At 35.2% G+C, this 21,898-nt stretch overlaps 1 protein-coding gene across 2 annotated transcripts in view; it reads right to left on the bottom strand.

Annotated features, from left to right (window-relative positions):
* Positions 1–21,898, bottom strand: part of BTAF1 (B-TFIID TATA-box binding protein associated factor 1) — a 103,092-nt gene that overhangs the window by 62,714 nt on the left and 18,480 nt on the right. For both annotated transcript variants that reach the window (XM_082339377.1, XM_082339376.1), the window contains exons 2-5: positions 14,226–14,349; positions 10,771–10,885; positions 8,884–9,030; positions 2,574–2,737 (exon numbers count right to left, since the gene is read on the bottom strand). In XM_082339377.1, coding sequence (XP_082195503.1) covers positions 2,574–2,737; positions 8,884–9,030; positions 10,771–10,789 — 330 coding nt within the window. In that variant the 5' untranslated portion in view covers positions 10,790–10,885; positions 14,226–14,349. The remainder of the gene's footprint in view (positions 1–2,573; positions 2,738–8,883; positions 9,031–10,770; positions 10,886–14,225; positions 14,350–21,898) is intronic.

Raw genomic sequence — 21,898 nt, 5'->3', positions numbered from 1 at the left:
AAATAGACCCTTTCTCCTCTTAAGCAAAGGGAAAGGCCAAGGGAATGAGAAGATACAGGTTTCATGTAAAGCAGGAATTCTTAATGGGACCCACAGATCCCTAAAAGGATATTGCAGGGGCAGGAGGAAAGAACACTAAACACCCTGAAAGGTAATATCTCACATGTATGTGAATTTTTCTGAGGAGAGAGCCACAGCTTTTACTGGAGCTTAAAAAGAGTCTATGGTACAATGCTTGGTGTCAGTCTACTTATCTCTTGTAAAAACAAAATACAGTGTGTGTGTGTGAAAAAAAAAAAAAAAAAGAATCCCTGAGAAACCAAATGATTGACAAGGAGGTTATTAAGTGGCTGTATCAAAAGCTACTTCAACTGTATAGACCTCTATGCTCTGCCTTCCCTTTTCTTACTAAGGATGAATCATCCGTGCTCTTACTGAAGGTCAACTCCACCACTTATGCTTTAGATCCCACCCCTTCACTTGCTCAAGGATATGGTTCCTGCAATTTTTCTCTTGAATCAGGAATCTTTCCTTCACTATTGGATCCCTCCCCATCGGCATTCAAACAAACAGTAGTGTCTCCCTTCTTTAAAACAAAACTTCTAGACCTCACAATGTTTTGGGCTCACACATCTCTATCCAGCTACCATGCCATTTCTCTGCTCTCTTTTACAGTAAAAAAAAAAAAAACCCAAAAAACTCAAAAGTTGTTTATTCCTGTTATGTCCACTTCCTCTCTTCCCATTTGCTACTGAACCCACTCTAGTCAGGCTTTTGTACCCTACAGTAACAGCTCTCATCAAGTTCACCAGTGTCCTCCATGTTCTTAAATCCAGGCAGCCGTTCTCAGTCCTCATTTTATCCATCCTCTCAGTAGCATTTGACACAATTGTTCACTCCCTCCTTCTTGAAACCCTTTCTTCATTTGGTTTTTGACATAAGAATCTCTCCTGCTTCTCATCCTATCTCACTGGCCTCTTCTCAGGCACCTTTGCTATTCTTTTTTTTTTTTTTTTCAATTGTAGCTTTATTTACCGATCTACACACAGAACAACTTTGATGGGCTACACTGCGCGGCTTGTGGGATCTTAGTTCCCTGACCAGGGATTGAACCCACGCCCTCGGCAGTGAAAGCAGGGAGTCCTAACCACTGGACCACCAAGGAATTCCCACCTTTGCCTTTCTTCCTCAACTCAGTCCAGTTTGGTCTCTGTGGGATTTTATCAAGAACATCTCACCTGAGTGTTCTTTGGTCATATATGGTCTTTTTATTTACTTCTCCTGGGAAGCTAATCTCCGTCATGTGTGAGTTCATTAAATTAAATCTAAGGGCAGAAATTTTGTTACTTAATTTCCAAGTCTAATAATCACCTCCATTTAATGTAACTAAGAAATTCCCCCACAACTAATCCATCTAAGATTTTAGTCATAATGTATACTCATGGCCTTAGTCTGACTAATCTAAGCTCTACTCTATATACCCTCAAATCCCGAAAGATAACACTGAAAGAATGCCTGCTTAAGAAGCAAGTAGTCCTGGTTTCTGGTTCTAGCACTTATTAGTTATGCATCTGGTTAAGATACTTAATCTTTCTGAATCTCCGTTTCCACATCTTGTAAATGTGGATCATAATTTCTACAGTGCCATTGTGAAGGTTTAATAAGACAACAAATGAGAAACCTTGGTGTCTTGGTGATTAGTATTAACACCCATCCAATTGCATTAGCCAGAATAGTTTCCATTTTTTCATTGTCATGAGAACTGCTGAGATGAAGACCCTTATATACATTTATATATGGTAAATATATACCTATATGAACATTCTTTTTTGGCTCTTATTTCAAAGTGTCTAATATTAAAAAAAGAGATGGTAACATTCAAAAAAAAAAAAAGCATACAGGCATCCATTGGGAATTGGAAAAATAGAGGAACAGGAAAAATACAGAGCAAAATTATGGTACAGCCATATAAACAGCATGAAGCTGTCAAAAAAGAATGTGCTCAATCTGTATATACTGATATATGAAGCCATATGAAGTGAGAAAAGGTGGACATGGCTTAAAAGAACTTACGTATACAGAGAAAATTTCAGGAAAAATGCACAAATAACTTAAAAAGGGTTGCTTCCTAGTGTGCCTTTTTGCATTGTTTGAAAGTTTTCACCATGTTTGTTACTTTCTCAAATAAAAGAATCATAGTTGTAAAGATTTCTAGTATCATCATATCTGACTATGATAGCCCTTACTATCTCCCACACTCGGAAATATTTTTCTTCATTGAAGAACAAAGAAAGAGCAATTGATGCAACTAGGATTTGTCAATACCAGTGTCTCCTAAAAGATGCACCATACCTTTTATCTAATAGTCCAATGTCTATGAGGTAGGTGGCAACTTCTGTCTCCTTAGAATCTATCACTAGAAATCCAATTTATGAAGACACTAAATTATGGTGACACTAAGCAACAATGAGCAGAATTTAAAAATGCATTTTTTAAAATTCCAATTGCATAGCAAAATATAACAAACCCCCTGTATTATTACTTGCAATCAACCAACCAGAGGTTTTACCTACAGGTTGTTTATTTACAAGGGCTGCTGAAGTTGGGGTATAATCCAAATCTTCATCATTAAAGAGTTCTTCAGTGCTCATTCCAATAGCTTCTCCCATATTAAGGCCAAGTTTCTTCTGTAATAGTTTTCGTTGGCGTGCTATCCTCTCTTTAGGATCCACTTCACCTTTAAACAAAGAAGAAATACATTTTCTTCAAATCAGTTAAGCAGTTTTCTAATACATGAAGATCAGACTCGATTAAAATTTAAAAAAAAATTTAACCATTAGAATACTTCTCTTGATAATAAAACGAACCACACTCACAGTCTCTGAAGATGTCATAAACTTTATTACCTAATAGAGTAAATATTTTACTGGATCTTGGAAAACAGTGTTCTAGCTAACAAAACACTCTAGCTAACAAAAATTCACTGAGATTACCCCATTGCCCTACTGTCAATTATCAAGTATATATAAAATGAGATCTATTCCTATGAAAATAAACCAATCTTATTATTTTATAGCTAATCTCGTATATTCTCTGAGAGCTCTAACCAGGCTTTAAAAAAGAAAAATCTAGATTTTATTTTACAGAAAAAGATCTCAACAAATACATGCTTATTCCAAGTGTGGCCTTTATGTATTCTGAGATGACACAGTCCTGATAGCCCAAATAACAAAGACAAAGGCATAAAAGTAGATTTTGAATGTCCCAAGAAAAATCCCTCAATATTTCAGTGGAAAATAGATCAAAAGGTATTATTTTAAAAATAAAAATTTGGGCTTAAACTAGCTAAGCTGCAAGAGATGGTTCTATAATGATTAACTTCCAATAATAGCTGATTACGTTCTTATTGGACTACCCCTCCACAGATAACAAATTCTAGCTAAAATATAATAAACAACCACCTGAGGCACTGGAAAGAAATCAAAAGTAGGCATATACTTGGAGGAGTCATCAATACCTGGAAGAAGGACATGGCATTAGGTGAGTTTCCCATTTTTGAACGTTTTTAGCCTGAAGGTAGACCCAGTTTTTAGCCTGAAGGTAGACCCAGTCGTGGTATGTAGGGCAGCCACGCCCTACATTTAAAAGTTGTGTAAAAACCCAGTCTGTCTGGCTTGCAGAATTAGAGGAGAGTCAGGGATCACTATAGCCACTGGAAAGTAGAGAGAAAAAACCCAGAAAGGAGAGAAAGCCCAAATTCTGTGAACTCAGCCGAATCTCTGGCTGACCTCTGAACTATGCATGCACAGGGCAGACTCCAAACAGTCCAACTAAAGCTAAAAATTGAATTGGGATTTGAGTTGTTGCCCAGTACAAAGGAGACTGAGTTTGCAATTTGAGTTTCACCAAATTAAATGCTTATTAAAACAAGTAAGCAAAAACAACCAACTAAACCAAACAAATCAAAACACTCTTTGGAAGAATATAACAGAATCCAGCCTGTGGTATAAACATTTATAACGTGAGGAATACAATCCAAAATTAACTGACATACAAAGAACCAAGAAAATGTAACGCATTCCCAAAAGGAAGACAATTAATGGAGATCAACACTGAGATGACCCAGATGTTGGAATTAGAAGACAAGATTTTTTAAGCAGCTAATATAACAATGATAAATGTAAAGGAAGATATTGTCACAATGATGAAAAGATAGAATACCTCATTAGAGAAACAAACTATTAAAAAAAATAGAATCATACACTTGAAAAGGGTAAATTATAATAGTTTTATAAGTGAATTCAAAGATAAAGCTATACAAAGTTCCCTCATCTAAAGAACAGGGAGGGGAAAAAAAGATTTAAAGAAACAAACAACTTGAATATAAAATTAAGAAAACAATTCTACTAACAATAAAATCAAAAGTAAAACTTAAAACTTATATTCTGAAAACTACAAAATACTGGTGAAAGAAATTAAAGATCTAAACTAATGGAAAAACATTCCATGTTCATGGATCATAATACCTCATAGTAAGACAGTAATACTTCTCAAATTGATATACTGATTCAAAACAATTCCTACCAAAATATCAGCTGGGGGCTTCCCTGGTGGCGCAGTGGTTGAGAATCTGCCTGCTAATGCAGGGGACACGGGTTCGAGCCCTGGTCTGGGAAGATCCCACATGCCGCGGAGTAACTAGGCCCGTGAGCCACAACTACTGAGCCTGCGTGTCTGGGGCCTGTGCTCCGCAACAAGAGAGGCCGCGATAGTGAGAGGCCCGCGTACCGCGATGAAGAGTGGCCCCCGCTTGCCACAACTAGAGAAAGCCCTCGTACAGAAATGAAGACCCAACACAGCCAAAAAATAAAAATAAATTAATAATAAAAAAAAAAAGAAATAGCATTAAAAAAAAAAATCAGCTGGCTTTTTGCAGACACTGACAAACTGATCCTATAATTCATATAGAAATGCAAGAGACTGAGACTATCCAAAATAATCCTGAAAAAGAACAACAAAGTTGAAGGCTCATACTTCTTGATTTTATTGTTTTAGTTTTTAAATTTTTATTTATTTATTTAGTTAGTTAGTTTCTGCTTTATAACAAAGTGAATAAGCTATACATATACATATATCCCCATATCTCTTCCCTCTTGCATCTCCCTCCCTCCCATCCTCCTTCTTGATTTTAAAAATTACCAGAAAGCAATGGTGATCAAGACAATGAGGTACTGACATAAAGAAAGACATCAACTGAATAGAATTGAGAGTCCAGAAATAAAACCATATGTCTACCGCCAACAGGTTTTCATGAAGGGTGCAAAGACAATTCAGTGGGGAAAGAAGAATCTTTTCAACAAATGGTGTTGAGACAACAGGATAGCCACATGTAAAGAATGATGTTGGATCCTTAACCTCACAACATACAAAAATGAACTCAAAACAGATCAAATACCTAAGAGTAAGAGTTAAAGCTATAAAACTCTTAGAGAAAACACAGGGGTAAATGACCTTAGATTTGGCAATAGCTTCTTACATATGACATCAAAAAGCTTGAGAAACAAAAGAAAAAGATAAATTGGAATTCATCAAAGTTAAAAACGTTTATGCTTCAAAGGTTACCATCAGGAAAGTGAAAAGATGCACAGAATGGGAGGAAATATTTGTAAATCACATATCAGATAAGAGGTTTGTATAAAGAGTATATAAAGACTTCTTATATCTCATTAATAAAAGAACAAATATCCCACTTAAAAATGGGCAAAGGACCTGAATAGACAGGTCTCCAAAGAAGATACAGAAATGGTCAATAAACACATGAAAATATGTTCAACATCATTAGTCATCAGAAAAATGCAAATCAAAACTACAATGAGATATCACTTCACAGTCACTGGTATGGATAAAGTCAAAGTCAGTTAATAACAAGTAAGCGTTGGCAAGGATGTGCAGAGATCGGAATCCTTGTATCCTGCTAGAGGAATGTGAAATGGTGAAGCCAGTTTGGAGAACAGTCTGGCAGTTCCTCGAATAGTAAAACATAGTTACCATATGACCCAGCAAGTCCACTCTTATGTATCTACATAGGAGAAATGAAAACATACACCCACACAAAAATCTGTACATGAACATTTATTGGCAGCATTATTCATAATAGCCAAAAAAGTGGAAACAACCCAAATGTCCTCAGCCTATGAATGAATAAACAAAATGTGATATTCATACAATGGAATGTTATTCAGCCAGAAAATAAAATAACTTCACACCTACCAATATGGCTACTACCAAAAAAGCCAGAAAATAACAAGCGTTGACAAGGTTATGTGGAGAAGATGGAAACCTCATAGATTGTTGATGGGAATGTAAAATGGAACAGCCACTATGGAACTGCCAGTATGGCAGTTCTAAAAAAAAAAATCAAAAACAGAATTACCATATGATCCTATAATTCCAATTCTTGGCATAAATCCAAAAGAACTGGAAGCAGGAATTCAAACAGATATTTGTACACCCACGTACATAGTAGCATTATTCACAATAAGCAAAAGGTAGAAGCAACCCAAGTGTCCACTGACGGATGCATGGATAAACAAAATGTGGTATAAACATACACTGGAATATTAGTCAGCCTTAAAACAGAAGGAAATTCTGACACATACAACAACATAGATGAACATGAAAGATTATGTTAAGTGAAATAAGTCAGTCACAAAAGGACAAATATTTTATGATTCCATTTATATGAAGTACCTCGAGTAGTCAAATTCAGAGACAGAAAGTAAAACAGTGGTTGCCAGGGAGTGAGGGGAAAAAGGAATGGAATTGCTGTTTAATGGGTATAAAGTTTCGGTTTTGCAAGATGAAAAGAGTTCTGGAGATTGGCTGTACAACAGTATGAATGTACTTAATACTACTGAACTGTACAGTTAAAAATGATTAAGATGGTAAATTTTATGTTATCTATATTCTATCACAATTTAAAAACTGATACACCCTGTAACAGTAGTAACTACTACTTAGGAAAAAAAAATGAAAACAGTACTAATATATATACTACAATATGGATAAACCTTGGGAATATTCTGCTAAGTAAAAAGAAGCCAGTCACAAAAGACTACATATTATATGATTCAATTTATATGAAATGTCCATAGTAGGCAAATCTATAGCTACAGCAAGTAAATTAATGGTCCTTAGGGCTGAGAAGAGAAGGGAAGGATGTAGGGGGATAGGAAGGTGGTTGCTAAAGGATACAGGGTTTCTTCTTGAGACAATGTTCTAAAGTTAACTACACACAATTGTGAATATACTAAAACCCACTGAATTGGACACTTTTAAAGTGGGGATTTCTATCGTATGTGAATTATATCTCTCTAAAGCTACATTAAAAAAAAAAAAAATTTAAGGCTACTCTACCCAGAGGGAAAAACACTAGGCATCCAAAATGAAGGCTGCTGGATCATAAGTTCAGTACACTTACAAAGAGCCTAAAATTGGTCCTCTCATTCCAGGGAAAGTTCTACTGGGGAAAATAACCAACTGCAAAGGAAACTCAGACTGACACCTATGCAAATCATATATGTGTCATTTATAAATATGTAGAGACCAACACAGATGAGCAGATATTTAAAGAAAACCTAATTAGAGGGTTTTAATGAGCACTCTTCAGCATACTATGACTTATCAGCATTAAAAACTAAGTTCCAAGAAAATCGGGATTCCCAATCCTGCTTACATTATCAGTCACCTGTGGAGCTTTTTCTTTTAATATACAATTTCCCAAAACTCTCCACAGATCTATTAAATCAGAATCTTTAAGATACGACCCAAACACATATTTTTTTTTAAGTGACAAAAGTGACACTGACTTTTATCCTTAGATAAGGGCCAATGATCTCTCATGATGTCCATGGGTACACTAGTAAGATTAGTAAACTTACTAATTAGTAAACTTAGAGATAACTTTTTTTCAAATTGGAAAGTTTTTGAAGACTTCTACCTCCCTTATTAAAAAAAAAAAACTATGCTTTTCTGGAACTTAAGCAAATTCTCCTCTTAATTCTCTCCATAAATAATTACACTAGATCTTTCAATATAAAGTATATTAGGAAAGAGGAAATGGGTATTTGACTTTTTTTTAAATGAACAAATTGAAGATCATTTCATTAACTTAGACAGATATGCTTTGACTAATGATAAATTAGCAACAAAACAAAACACTGTTCTGTTTTGGTTTTAGTCAAAAAAGCAACTTATTTACTTACAGAAATCCATTAAAAACATCAAGGTTTTTTCCACTCAAGGCATCAATCTTGAATGGCCAAAACATTTATTTATATCCAGATGGATTCTGTAAGTTTAAAGATAATGGGACAATTACCTATCTAAGATTTATTTTTCATTTTTAGTTTTTGCTTTGTTCATCAGCATAAGTAGATCCAATTATTTAAATGTTTAAAACATATGATAAAAAGGAAACTATCATAGCCTCTTAAATTTCCATAATTGTGAAAACATTACCACAATCTGTACTAATCCTGGCTTTTAAAATCTATTCAACTGAAGCTCTTGGGTACCACTTTACAATTTCTATATTGAAATACTGAAATATTAATATGTATCTATTAATGGTGCATATATATATATATATATAGTACATATTCAACTAAGGGAAGAAAAATATTCCTATGGTAGCTTTAGACAAAGTGCTTCTGGTTACCTTCCCCACCTGCATGCCCCACACCTCAAACTGAAAACTTCAGTGAATTTGCATTTCATGACATCTATTAGATTTTGCATGACTGATAACATAGCACACCAAGGAACAAATTGGTCTGAACGCACGCATTTCAGACTTTTTTCTGTAGGACTACTACTACATACCTGATTTTTCATCTTGTACTTCAAATTCTGCACCAGCAGATCCCAAAAGTGATGCCCCATGTTGTAACAATCTACATATATCAAATCTGTCAAAATTCAATCGATCTGTAGTAGATGAATCTTCCATAGCACCTTCTGAAGTAGTTTCTAGATGAGGTTTAAAAACATTTAATTTGATTATATAGCCAAAGTATAGAACGAAAAAATAGCATCACTTCGGAAGGGCAGGGGGGAGGGTAATATTTTAAGAGAAGTAAAATGTGGAAGAAGTAGAAAAGCTACTGTGAATTTACTTATGATCAACTCTTATTTATGAAAAAATTATTTAGTAGGTGGCTCCCTTACTACAAAGTACCAGAATGTCAGTGGGTGTGTGTATAACTTTTTGACTATGAAAGCACAATGTTATATGAAGAAATGCATCCCCATGTTGAAATATGTATGTTAAAAATCGTGCTATTAAACAGTTAAAAAATACCAAGGTAGTTTATCATAGTGATAAATTGGAAGATAAACATATTCATAGAATATATTCATAAATAAAACTAGTGAGCATCATCGTTCCCTATACCTGAGGAATATCTAGGACATAAAGGAAGTGAAGTACTCAATCAATAGGACTCATTTCTCATAATATAAAGCAAATTACAATCTCCTGGCAAATCGCTAAAATTAAATATTCATCTGGGGTCTAAAACTATCTACAAAATGTTCTGTATTCCTCCCAAAAAGGTTATGCCATTGTAAATTTTTAAATGTACTGTAATTGTTCACTGACTTAATAGTTTGTTTAACTGGCATTTGCATATAATTCATCTGTAAACTAAAGTATAATTGCTAAACTGAAAGGGAATTGCTATGAATATCTTAAAGTTTTCTAATGATAACAAGTAACCTTACTATATATTTTAATGCTACTGTATCTACTTTAAAGTTTTTTTTTGGATTCTCTGGTGGTCCAGTGGTTAGGATTCCACGCTTTCACTGCAGGGGTTGTGAGTTCAATCCCTGGTCAGGGAACTAAGATCCCACAAGCCGCGTGGCAAGGGCAAAAAAAATTTTTTTTTTTAATTTGTTTTGAAAAGAATTTGAGTAATAGGCTGGAATGGAAAAGGCTCTTTTCTAAAACAAGTTATAACTTCTTCTGGTTATATATTTCTTTTGATGAGAGAAGACAAATTAACACAATCCCTCAAAATAATAGGTGAGGCAAATTAAAGCAAAAATTTTGGACGAGCTAAGACATATGATAAAAGTCATGTTATCAAAGTGACTTGAAAATGAAATGCATTTGCACCATATTAAATTCTCACTTAATTAAAATGTATACCTTTATCAATTTGTAAAAGCATACATTCATTTTTAAATGTCATATATAATAGGCAGTCAGAAAACAAGTAATTTCCACTAAAAGACATCTAAAAGACACATAAAGAAAACTAAAGACTGACCCCTCCAAATATCCACACATAACTGTGCTTAAATTTAGTAAACAATTACACTATTTTCCCAGCAACAAGAATAAATAGACTGTTACAAATATTTACACTGTATTGATTTCTTTTTTTAGAACATAAATCCTTGAGGGAAGTAATAATCTCTAAATCAAGCATACTGTAGAGTAATTTAAAATATATGTGAGATAATGCAACTATACTCCAATAAAAATTAATTTAAAAAATAAAGAAAAATAAATAAAATATATATGAGAAAACATTTTGTTTGTCTAGTATGCTTTTTAAAACATGGTGAAAAAATCACCTTATTCAATATTATTTCCTGACAAGACTGCACCTAAAAGCATGAAAATTAAGTCTTTAAAAGTGAAATTGCTAAAATATAAAATGTGTAGTTTTTACTGCAAACTACTTTTCCACTTAAAAGCACCTTGTTTGGTTCTTGGCATTGGATTCCATTCAGGTACATTTTTCACTATAGCTTCAACAGCTTGTCCTGCTGCAATCCGAGTATCCCAATTTGTACTCCTTAAATATATCAACACCTTAAAAAATTAAAAATTAAATAGTTATATAACAAAAAATTTTGTTTGTTCAAAGTGGCCAAAACAGAATGCTTAAGTGCATTTTAAAAATAACATAGTTTTTAACATTCTAAAAAGCAAAGTGCATATTATTCATTAAGTCCCATTACTTAATACAAGAGTTATAAAACTAGTAGAAAAGATGAGTTCAGCAAGAGAGCAAGATGTAACATCAATATACAAAAATCAACTGTATTTCTGTACACTTTCAACAATCTGAAAATGAAATTAAGAAAATAATCTCATTTATAATAGTATCAAAAAGTATAAAATACTTAATAAATTTAACAAAAAATGTACGAGACTTGTACATTGAAGACTACAAAAAATTCAAAATACTACTGAAAGAAATTAAATAAGACCTAAATAAACACCTCATGTTCATGGATTGGAAGACTTAATATCGTTAAGATAGCAATACCCCCTAAATTGAATACAGACTCAACACAATTCCTATCAAAATCCCAGCTGGATTTTTTGCAGAAATTGACAAGTTAATCCTAAAATTTATATGGAAATGTAAGGGACCCATAATCACCGAAAGAATCTTGAAAAAGAATAATAAAGTTGACAGCCTCACAGTTCTTGGTTTCAAAACTTACTACAAAGCAACAATAATCAAGACAGCGTTGTACTGGCAGAGGGCAGATACCTAGATCAATGGAATAGAATTTAGAGTCCAAAAATAATATTATGTGTCTATCGTCAACAGATTTCAACAACAGTGCCAAGACAATTCAATGGGAAAAAAGGTTTTTTTCAGCAAATGGTACTAGAGCAACAAAATAATGACTTAAAATCCCTACCTCACACCAGACACAAAAACTAACTCAAAATAGACCAGAAGCCTAAAAATAAGAGCTAAAACTATAAAACTGTTAGAAGAAAACATGGGGATAAACTTTTGTAAACTTGGGTTAGGCAAAGGTTTCTTAGATATGATCTCAAGAGCACACAAGTGATGTATTTAAAAAAAGAAAAAAAAGATAAATTCGGCTTCATTGAAATTAATAACTTTTGTGCTTCAAAGGATACCATCAAGAAAGTGAAAAGACAACCCACAGACTAGAAGAACATATTTGCAAACCCCATACCTGATAAGGGGCTTGTATCTAAAATATATAAAGAACTCCTACACCTCATTAATAAAAGAACAAATATCCCACTTAAAAATGGGCAAAGGATCTGAACAGACAGGTCTCCAAAGAAGATATAGAAATGGTCAATAAACAAATGAAAAGATGTTCAACGTCATTAGTCATCAGGAAAACGCAAATCAAAACTACAATATCACTTCATACTCACTGGTACGGATATAAACAAAGTCAGTTAATAGTACGTGTTGGCAAGTATGTGGAGAAATCCAACCTCTCATACATGCTGTTGGGAATGTAATATGGTGGAGCCAGTTTGGAAAGCAGTCTGGCAGTTCCTCATAAAGTTAAACACAGTTACCATATGATCCAGCAATTCTGCTCTCTGGTATACACCCATGTATGAAAACATACATCCACACAAAAACTTGCACAAAAATTTTCATAGCAGCTTTATTCATAACAGGCCAAAAAGTGGAAACAACCGAAATGTCCATCAACTGATGAAGAGATAAATAAAATGTGCTATATCCATACAGCATTATCCATATCCATACAATGGAACAATATTTGGCAATAAAAAGGAATGAAAAACAAAACATGCTACAATATGAATGAACCCTAAAAATAATACTTTAAGTGAAAAAACCAATCACAAAAGGTCACACATTTATATAAAATGTTCAAAATAAGCAAATCTATAGACAGAGAGTAGGTTAGGGGTTGCCTAGGACTGGCTACGGGAGGGGGAGTGACGGAGAGTGACTGGTAATAGGCATGAAGTTTCTTTTGGGGGTGATAGAAATGTTTTAAAATTAGATTGTGGTGATGGTTGCACATATTTGTGAATATGCTAAAAATCATTGAATTGTACACTTTATCTGGGTGAATTGTATGGTATGTAAATTATATTTCAATACAGCTGTTTTTTAAAAAATAAAACCAAAGGCAATAGGAAGACACGAGGGCAGAGAGGGCATAGGAGGTGAGAAGGTGCTAAAAACAAACTGCCTCTTTTGGAATTACTTGATGGCAGCCATATGATGGGGTCTGAGTTAAGAAGACCAGAACTCACTTAGAAGTCTGGAAACCTTTTCTCAGTTCAGCACAAGTTAGTCTTGTTCATTGTTTCCAGTTTCAGCTCATTCAGTCCTCCATCTCTTCCCTTGGGATGAGAAGAAATGGGTATACCTCTCCATCCCCACACCTTTCACATGAGTATGGTATTGCCTAATACGCACCCTTCTCCATTCTGAGAATATGGAGCCTGTAGATGTCAAATCACTATCTCTTCATCGACATCTTGGTTAGAAAGTTCTGATAGTATCTAAGTGGGGAGTGCGTTGGAATGAGAGTCGCTGTTAGCCCCTATGATAGGAACAATAGAGTGCAGGTTTGTGTATGATGACAAAGGGCTTAGAACGCCTACTCATAGGAAGCAGGGAGGGACAAATCAGAATGAAAGGATGAGATAAGACTGGTGGGAACAGGGATATACTGAGTCTTCCAATATCTGGGCTATCATACTGCTTCCCACCTTATCCTCTATCCACTGCTCCCACCCCCCTAAACACAGATACAAAGCACTCCTGTTTTTACTTTGCATGCCAGAGAATAAAATACATGGAATTTGCTGCTTACTATCATACAGTCACACTTCTACAAGCCCACAGAGTTCAGTAAAAATAAAGCATTTCTTAGGGAAAGAACATGGGCTAGGATTATGAAAATACTTATCCACCAAAGCAGAAAGCCTCCACTTTCAAAGAGCTAATAGCTAAGAATGTAACAACTAGCTTCTCATATATTTCCACCATTACCCATGAGTACTCATCCATTTGAAGATCACCAACTAGTATAATTATTAGCTGCTAAGAACAAGTTAGACCACTAAAAAACTAGATTAACAACTTACTTTGTTACCAAATTGGATCAGATTCAAATTTGTGCCACAGGCCAAAGGTTCTATATTGTCAAATCCCTTAAACAAACTTGACGCAAAAAACAAAATATTTTAAACCTTGTGACAAACAAAAATGGCAAACATTTTAAAATATTTGGAGAAATACTGAGATACTTAATGGAATTTGAAGACCACAAAGTGTCACTAATAAGACAATTTCTTTCTCTACTTTTATGTTCCTGCCCATGGATAAATTTCCACCATTGTATTATACTAAAAGAAAAAAAAAAAAAAGAGTTCTTACTTTAGATAAGAGATTATTTAGCTCGTGGGGATGAAGCTTCACCACTTCTCCAAGTTGCTGTGCAGCAGCTTTTCTTGTAACTGGAGTAGTGCCAGTATCCAGTAAGATAAAAAGACGGTCAAGCCTAAAATAACAAAAATATAATGCTTATTCTGAAATGTTTCTTCATATGTATACGTCTGAGTCAGTAAATGTACATATTAAGCACCTATGAAGAAAGATTTACGGTAGGGTCACAGGAGATAATCTAACCTCTACTCATAAGGAACATGCTATGGAGGTGGAGTGAATGGGTAAGGCAAATACACAATTAGAATATAGGGTTCAATACAGGTACTGTACATGCATGGACACATACAATAAGACACATGTCAGAAAAGACATACAAAGTGCTTTGAGGAGTGGGAATGGAGGCAACAAACACTACATCCCCAACTGTATACTACTGAGAAGGCGTTCTAAAAGAAATGGTGTATGAGCTGGACCTTAATGGTAGAAAAAAATTTCAATACTGGTGGAGATGAGGTGGTAAAAAGGAAAAGGGGGAGAAACATCTGGAAGAGGGAATAAGAAGAGAACAGCAATAAGAAAAAGGAGACTGTATTTAGGGAAGTGAGTAAAACAGCCTGGTTGTAATTCAGGGTACACTTAAGAGAACAGTGGAAGATACAGCTAATATTGTGGAGACCCCTGAATTATAGCTCAGCCATGAAAGTCTTGGGTCAAGAAAGTGATGGGACTGGAGCTATGCTTTAGAGAGATTAGTCTGGCAGCAGTGTGAAGCATGAAGTAAAATGGAAGAAAACTTTTAGAGAACTTTCAGACCTGAACTGCTATCTAAGACTAGAAAGAAGCTGGGGAAAATGCTGCAGAAGTAAAACACCACGGTATAGTAATTCCATGAAATGTCAGGGAAATGAAAGGATTCTGAGACTCTGAATTTTAGAAATGAAGCTATCATTAAAAGATATGGGAATAACTAGTGGAAGAAATGTTATTGAGAAAAGATGACAAGTTTATTAGTGGCAGGGACAGGAAAGCTGGGGGAGACCAAAAAGGATAGCTGAAATAGAGATCTGACGTTCAGGAGAAAGTCGAGACGAAAGGTATATAGATATATGAGTCATTTGTATAGAAGTGACAGATACAGCAATAAGATCTCTGAGGAAAGAGTTTGTAAAGGTAAATAGCATAATGGGACAAATTCCAGAGCCACAGCCTCACGATTCAAATCCCAGTTCTGCCACTTATCCAACAAACGGTTTGGAATAAAATCACAATGCCTTATACCTGGAATAAGTGGGGAGAAAGGGAAAACTGTATCCCTTAGTTTCTGAGATACAGGAAAATCCTAAGATTTTAAAAAGGCAAAGAAACCAGTAACTACCACCAGCTGTCCACATGGTAGAAGGTCTAGCCCTTCCACCACAGTACTCATCAGGCTCAATGAGGCAAATGGATGCCACAGGTAATGAAAGGAAGGCGGCTTCATATCCAGAATAAATGGGTACTTTAAACAAGATGAAGGGTGAAAAGGGGCAAGGTTATATTAATTGTGCCCAATCCTATATGAGGGGAGATTTAGAGAATACACCTTTAAATGTCATCTAATGAGGAAAAGAAAGCAAGCAAGGTCCCAGAGTTAAGCATGAGCATTAAGTATTAATAGACTGCAAAGAGGCTCATATTTTACTTCTGGGATTATTTTTCTTTCACAAAGAGCTAAAAAATTAGAAAGCAAAGCTCTAAAAACCTTTTATGAGAAAATATAAAGCTATAAGGGGGCAAAGGAAATAAGCAGGGTTTTTCCTTCTCTTCTTACTTTTTCTTTTCGAAGGGGTAGTATTTATAAAACTAGCCAGTCACTAATAAGCACAAAATCACTGTAACTGGTAAAAAATATATATATAACTAAAATAGATCTTTTTCAGTCAAGAAGGCTAAGGGTACTACGAAAACTTTTCAACTGCTTCAGAACAAAACACTAAGAGGCGAGGTTCAAATTTTACAGTTAAGTGTATGTGTAAGAAGGACATAGTTCAAGAAAAATATTTCAGGTTAATTAAAGCCAGCGAAATAAAGGGGAAAAAAAGAGTAATACAACACAGTTTTTGCTTCCAATATACTGAATGGCACACAGAGTGATTTTATAGAAATTATTTCTAAAAAAACATGCAAAGATCAATTTATTTTATACACTGTGCATAGACACACCCCACCTTTTGACACAATACTTCTCCTTATCCATTCAAGGCTATCTAAATACTTGTCTTTACCCATTCACTCTTCAGGCCTTGCTACAGGATTTGGTGAACAGTGAGTCACAGATAATGGGACAAAAGGGAGAAAAAAAAATTTTCTGACAGCTGGTTTTCTTAAAGTTCTAACACTAAGTCAGACCCCAAATCCCTTCCCCATAAAATGACTTCCCTTATACATCCCATACATAACCCTAAGAATGCTCTTTGACGTATTTTCATCTTTACAACTGATTGTGATGTTAAAGTTACTGAAACTCTCTCTGAACCTTCACAACAAATAAATGCCTATTGCCATGACTCTGATTTTGAATGTCTCTGCTCAATGAAATTTGCGAAAAGAAATTTTAAATAATTTATAAACAACTTTCTATCAAGGCAAATATTCATTTTAAATCTATATTCTATGGCAGGCAAAATTATCCAAAATTAAATAAGTTTTATTATAAAAATTATGTCTTAGGTCAAATTTATGTAACAGTGGACTTATATTTGCATATGATGGCATGCATTCTTTATAACAATATTGGGCTCTCTTGTATGTGTACAGTTCACATAAATCCAGGACTTTCTTACAGGAAAACAGTGGTAAAATGGTAAAACAAACTAGACTGGAAGTTAGGAGACAAAGCACTACTTTTGTCACTTGTTAGACGACTTAGAGAAGCTCACTTAACTTTGCTTAATCTCTTATTTTGTAGGGTTAAACTAGATTTAGCCATATTTTATAGCTTCACATCATTGCATTTGTTTTAATAGGGTTTTTTTCCCTTATATATCATAGTGTTTGTCATATCTTTGACTTATTTCATGCAAAGTTCCCTAGACTGCACCTCTGGAAGGACTTCAACTACCTCATAATTCCCTTTTTTTTTTTTTGGCTATGCTGGGTCTTCGCTGCTTCACACGGGCTTTCTCTAGTTGCGGCGAGCAGGGGCTACTCTTCGTTGTGGTGTGCGGGCACCTCATTGCAGTGGCTTCTCTTGTTGCAGAGCAAGGGCTCTAAGCACACGGGCTTCAGTAGTCGTGGCGCGCGGGCTCAGTAGTTGCAGCGCACGGGCTTAGTTGTCCTGCAGCATGTGGGATCTTCCGGACCAGGGATCGAACCCGTGTCCCCTGCATTGGCAGACGGATTCTTAACCACTGGACCACCAGGGAAGTCCCCATAATTCCTTTTTTGATGATGGAGTTTCTGCTTTTGTGACTAAAAGCAAAGCTGGCTGCAAAATGAACACTCTAAGAAGTGACAATACTAACCTGTTTATAAATGCATGTGTAAAAAAGTTAAAATAAAATTGACAGTTTTCCCCAATCATTTCCACTTTCCTCAAGTCCCAGTTGCCATTCCCTATTCCTTAAAAAGGAATGGACTGAGTAGATCTCTAGATTATGGAACAAGAACTATCTCGTTCTCTACTCATTACCTCTAAAGGTCTTTACACTTATCCTCTTTCAATTTCAGATGAAAAGACAATCCTCACTCTTCTTCAAGACTTACATAAAGTCCCACTATTTTTTTTTTGTTACCATCTCCTTCTACCCTCATTCAATTATCCTTTCTCCAATATCTTAAATCACTGCCTTAGTAATCTATTCCCTTCTATCTTCAAACATCCAGAGGTCCATCTTTAATGAGAAGATAAACTGCTTGACTTCCATCTTCTAGGACACTTTCTTTTTGCTGCCAAGCATCTTGAACAAGTGCTTAAAATCACTTCTTTTATCTCCTCACCATACACAATTTAATCCCTATAAATCAAGTTTCTATCCTTCTTTACTACTAAAATAGCACACCTGAAGGTCACCAATGAACTTCTAAGCTCTAAATCTAATGGTTTGTGTTTTTTTTTGTAAATCCAATTTTCATGAATCTTCTATGACATGTGATTTCAGCAAGTACCCCATTCTTAAAATATTTTCCTTCCTAAGTGTTCACAACATTCTGTTACCCTGTTCTTTTCTGAACTCTTAATTCTTTCTGTGGTTTCCCTACTCTTAACACTCTTAATATGAACATTCTCCTAGATTCAATCCTTGGCTGCCCATCTCTCACCCATTTCTCCTGTAGGAAACTGTAATTTGGTTAAACTATAACACAGTAAAAATAATCCCCAAACCTAGCCCGTCTGGGAGCTCCAGTGCCACACTTTCAACTGCCTGACGAGCGTAACTCCATACTAATATGATCTCGTTGCTAAATTTACTTCCTAAAGCACTCTTTGATCAAATTATTACCTTACGCTAAAACTTTCAATGGCTCACCCTTACCTACCAGATAGTAATCAAAAACAAAAAAGTATCTCCCAAACAGGATCCATTCTGGTTTCCACAATTTTGTCTACCCTGTTTCCTCTACTTGGAATGTCTTTCTTGGTCCAATTCTTCAGCTAGCTCCCACCCATCAAGATTCAGTTCAAGTCCTTTACCTTCTTGAAACCATCTCAGACTACTATACTATTTCATCCTTTTCTAAAATCCACAGGGATTCTCATCTTAAATAACCATTTTGGCATTTTTTGGCATTATTATGAATTCTTGTGTCTTTACATTAATTTGTCACATGTTGTCTTATGCTCGTTAGGCTTCACCTTCTTCAATGATTCTTTTTGTCCCCCACAACACTTTGCATAGTGTCTTTGCAGTGTCTTCGCACAGTAGTCAAATATTTGTTGAATACCTGGTATTTACTGTAATTAAAATTATAGATAAAGAAAAGTTCAAGTTTCTTGGGGACAGGTTTAAGCACCATTTTTAAGCAAAGAAAGAGGGTGCTATATTACAAATTTTTTTGCTTCCTTCAAGAAATATCCTTAATCTGTCATAGCTATATTACATAAAAACAAGTTATAAAAATAACAGAAGTGATGCTAAGGCAATGTTTCAGTAAGTGAAAAGACGAACACAGCAGTACTTTAGCAATCTGAACATCACGGCAGTTACACTTGCTCCAAAGAGCAAGCCGAAAAAGACCGCGCAGTAGGCACTGTATTCCTTCAATAATTTCTACCCTTCCTAAACTTTTCTTTAGTCCTCTGCTACCCAGCTTCATTAAAACCATATCCTGCTCAAAGACCTTCGACTCCTCTCTAACCTAATGCTGGCTCTGCCTCACAACCACACAGTTCCTCCTGCCTCTCCTTTCTTCAACGTCTTTTATCCCAATGCCATGTCATGTCAGCTCTGCTCCCTCACCAGCCAACTGCCCTGAGGGTAGCAGATCAGCTCACCCTCTCATCCAATTCCAGGCCTGTTTATTCTCACATCTCCCACCTTTTGATAGCCAAATTTGCCTCCCTGAATAGAGGAATGGGGACCCAAGAATGCTTCTTTAGTCCTCTTGACTCAAAGCCCCTTTTGGAGTTCTCCATTCCTCTCTCCAGGACAACAGATTAGATGCCACACAAAAGGAAGAACAAAGGGATGTGCAGACCAGGATCTCACAAGAAGGCAATCTGACCTATTACTCCAAGATAGCCAGCTATGAGGCAAGCAGGGTAAGCACCAGCGCCAGGCCACAATGGAAAAGGTTGGTATAATGAACTGGTAGGGGACAGGGAAAGGGCATGAGACAGAGTCAGTATTATGTTGGAGGGCAGACAGGGCCCTTGATGAGGGAGAGGTCTGAAGGCTAGGTGATCAAAAGAAAAAGGAAGTTAAAAGAAGGGCTGACTGAGGGAACACAGTACTTACCACGATACTTCTTTTGGCTAAACCTTATGTTGCATAACAGATAATAGAAAAAAATGACATTCTTCATTTGCCAAAGGATAGACAGATGGAGGAGAAAGAGGTAACAGATGTCAAGCTGAATGGAAGGTACCAAAGACTGTAGACGAATAATTTTAATAAAACATAAGGCAGTTATATTTGACAGTATCCACTGGTTATGAATCTACTGATGATGATAATCTGGCCCATTTTCAATTTGGATTTTAATTCACAGAAATAACTATAAAAGATATGACTCATGTTTATTTTACAAACGTGTGATTTCAGAAAACTGCTCTAAAGGCTGCCTAGAGGGAAGAGGGAATGGGAAGACGTGTGTGGGATTAAGAGACACAAACTACTATGTACAAAATAAATAAGCAACAAGGATACATTGTACAGCACATATTAACTTTAAATGATGTATAATCTATAAAATACTGAATCACAATGTTGTACCCCTGAAACCAATACGTTGAAAATTAATTATACTTCAATTTTTTTAAAAATGTGGTTAAAAAAAAAAGACTGCCTAGAAAAAAGGAAAGTACGTGGGAGTTTGTAGAGGCCATGCTGGCAACTGCGATCTAACTTCAGCTGTTTGCATTATGATAATTCATAAAGTAAAAATATAAAAAGAAATCATATGCATTTTGAACTATAAAACGTGTCCTAGATTACTACTTCATCATTAATAAACATATATATATATTGCATTTCTACTCCTAAGCCATTTGAGGATGAAAAAAAGTATAAGATATAACTTCCTCAATCTACTTCCAATCTCAATATTCTCAGAATAAATTTAAACACTCTGAAAATTTATGGAAGGTCTACTGGCAGAATACCTCACACGGATGGCTTTGTAATCTTAACTAAAAGGGATTGGTCAGTGAAGTTTGTCCATTTTGTCATACATTTTTTACATTTACTATTTGAAGTTTTACTTTTCTGTGTTACTTACGGAATAAGAAAATAAATAGCTGATATGAACACTGTGCTTAGTCCTACATAATATCATTAAGCAAGGAAGTTATGGTCAAAAGAAACAACTTCCAAGAAATTGTCTAGACTGATGTTTTAAAATGTATGCCTTCTAGTTCCTACTGTGGGTTATTTGAAACTATGTTATGTTTTTTAAACAAGAAAGTAGATTAATCTGAAATACCACATAGGACACTAAGAACAAATATGAAGATGTGAAACCACACCAAAGCCAGGTGCAAGGGCAGGTGCATGCTAGATAATTTACATTCCCCCCACTCCCACTCTAGAACACAAACTCCATGAGAATGGGAACTCCATTTTTGTTCTTTGCTGTATCTCCAGCACCTAGAACATAAAAAACACTCTGTAAATACTTGTTAGATGAATGCTGAAAAAGGACAACCAAGTTGTGTTATTTCCTTCAGGCCATTTTTTTTTTCTAATCTCCGCCTCTTGCATGACTTTATCTTAAAGACACAATCTAGGTTTTGCAGGAAAAATATCTGTGGTTTTAAAACTTCATTTGAAATTATACACTTTAAAACGGTGAATTTTGTTATGTGTATAGTACTTTGAGAAATAAACTAACAGGGAGGAATTTACCACAGGGATTAAAATGGATACACTTACATAATGCCTCTTCCACCTTTCCTAGCTTTTTGTCCCTACATTTTTAAAATAACAAAATATTTGATATATTACAATTTACAACAGTGCCTT

Source organism: Balaenoptera borealis (genome assembly GCF_965194805.1).
Source record: "Balaenoptera borealis genome assembly, chromosome: 10".
NCBI classification, from domain to species: Eukaryota; Metazoa; Chordata; class Mammalia; order Artiodactyla; family Balaenopteridae; genus Balaenoptera; species Balaenoptera borealis.
The sequence above is the reverse complement of the archived record's forward strand: the minus strand, read 5'-3'. Positions and strand labels throughout refer to the sequence as shown.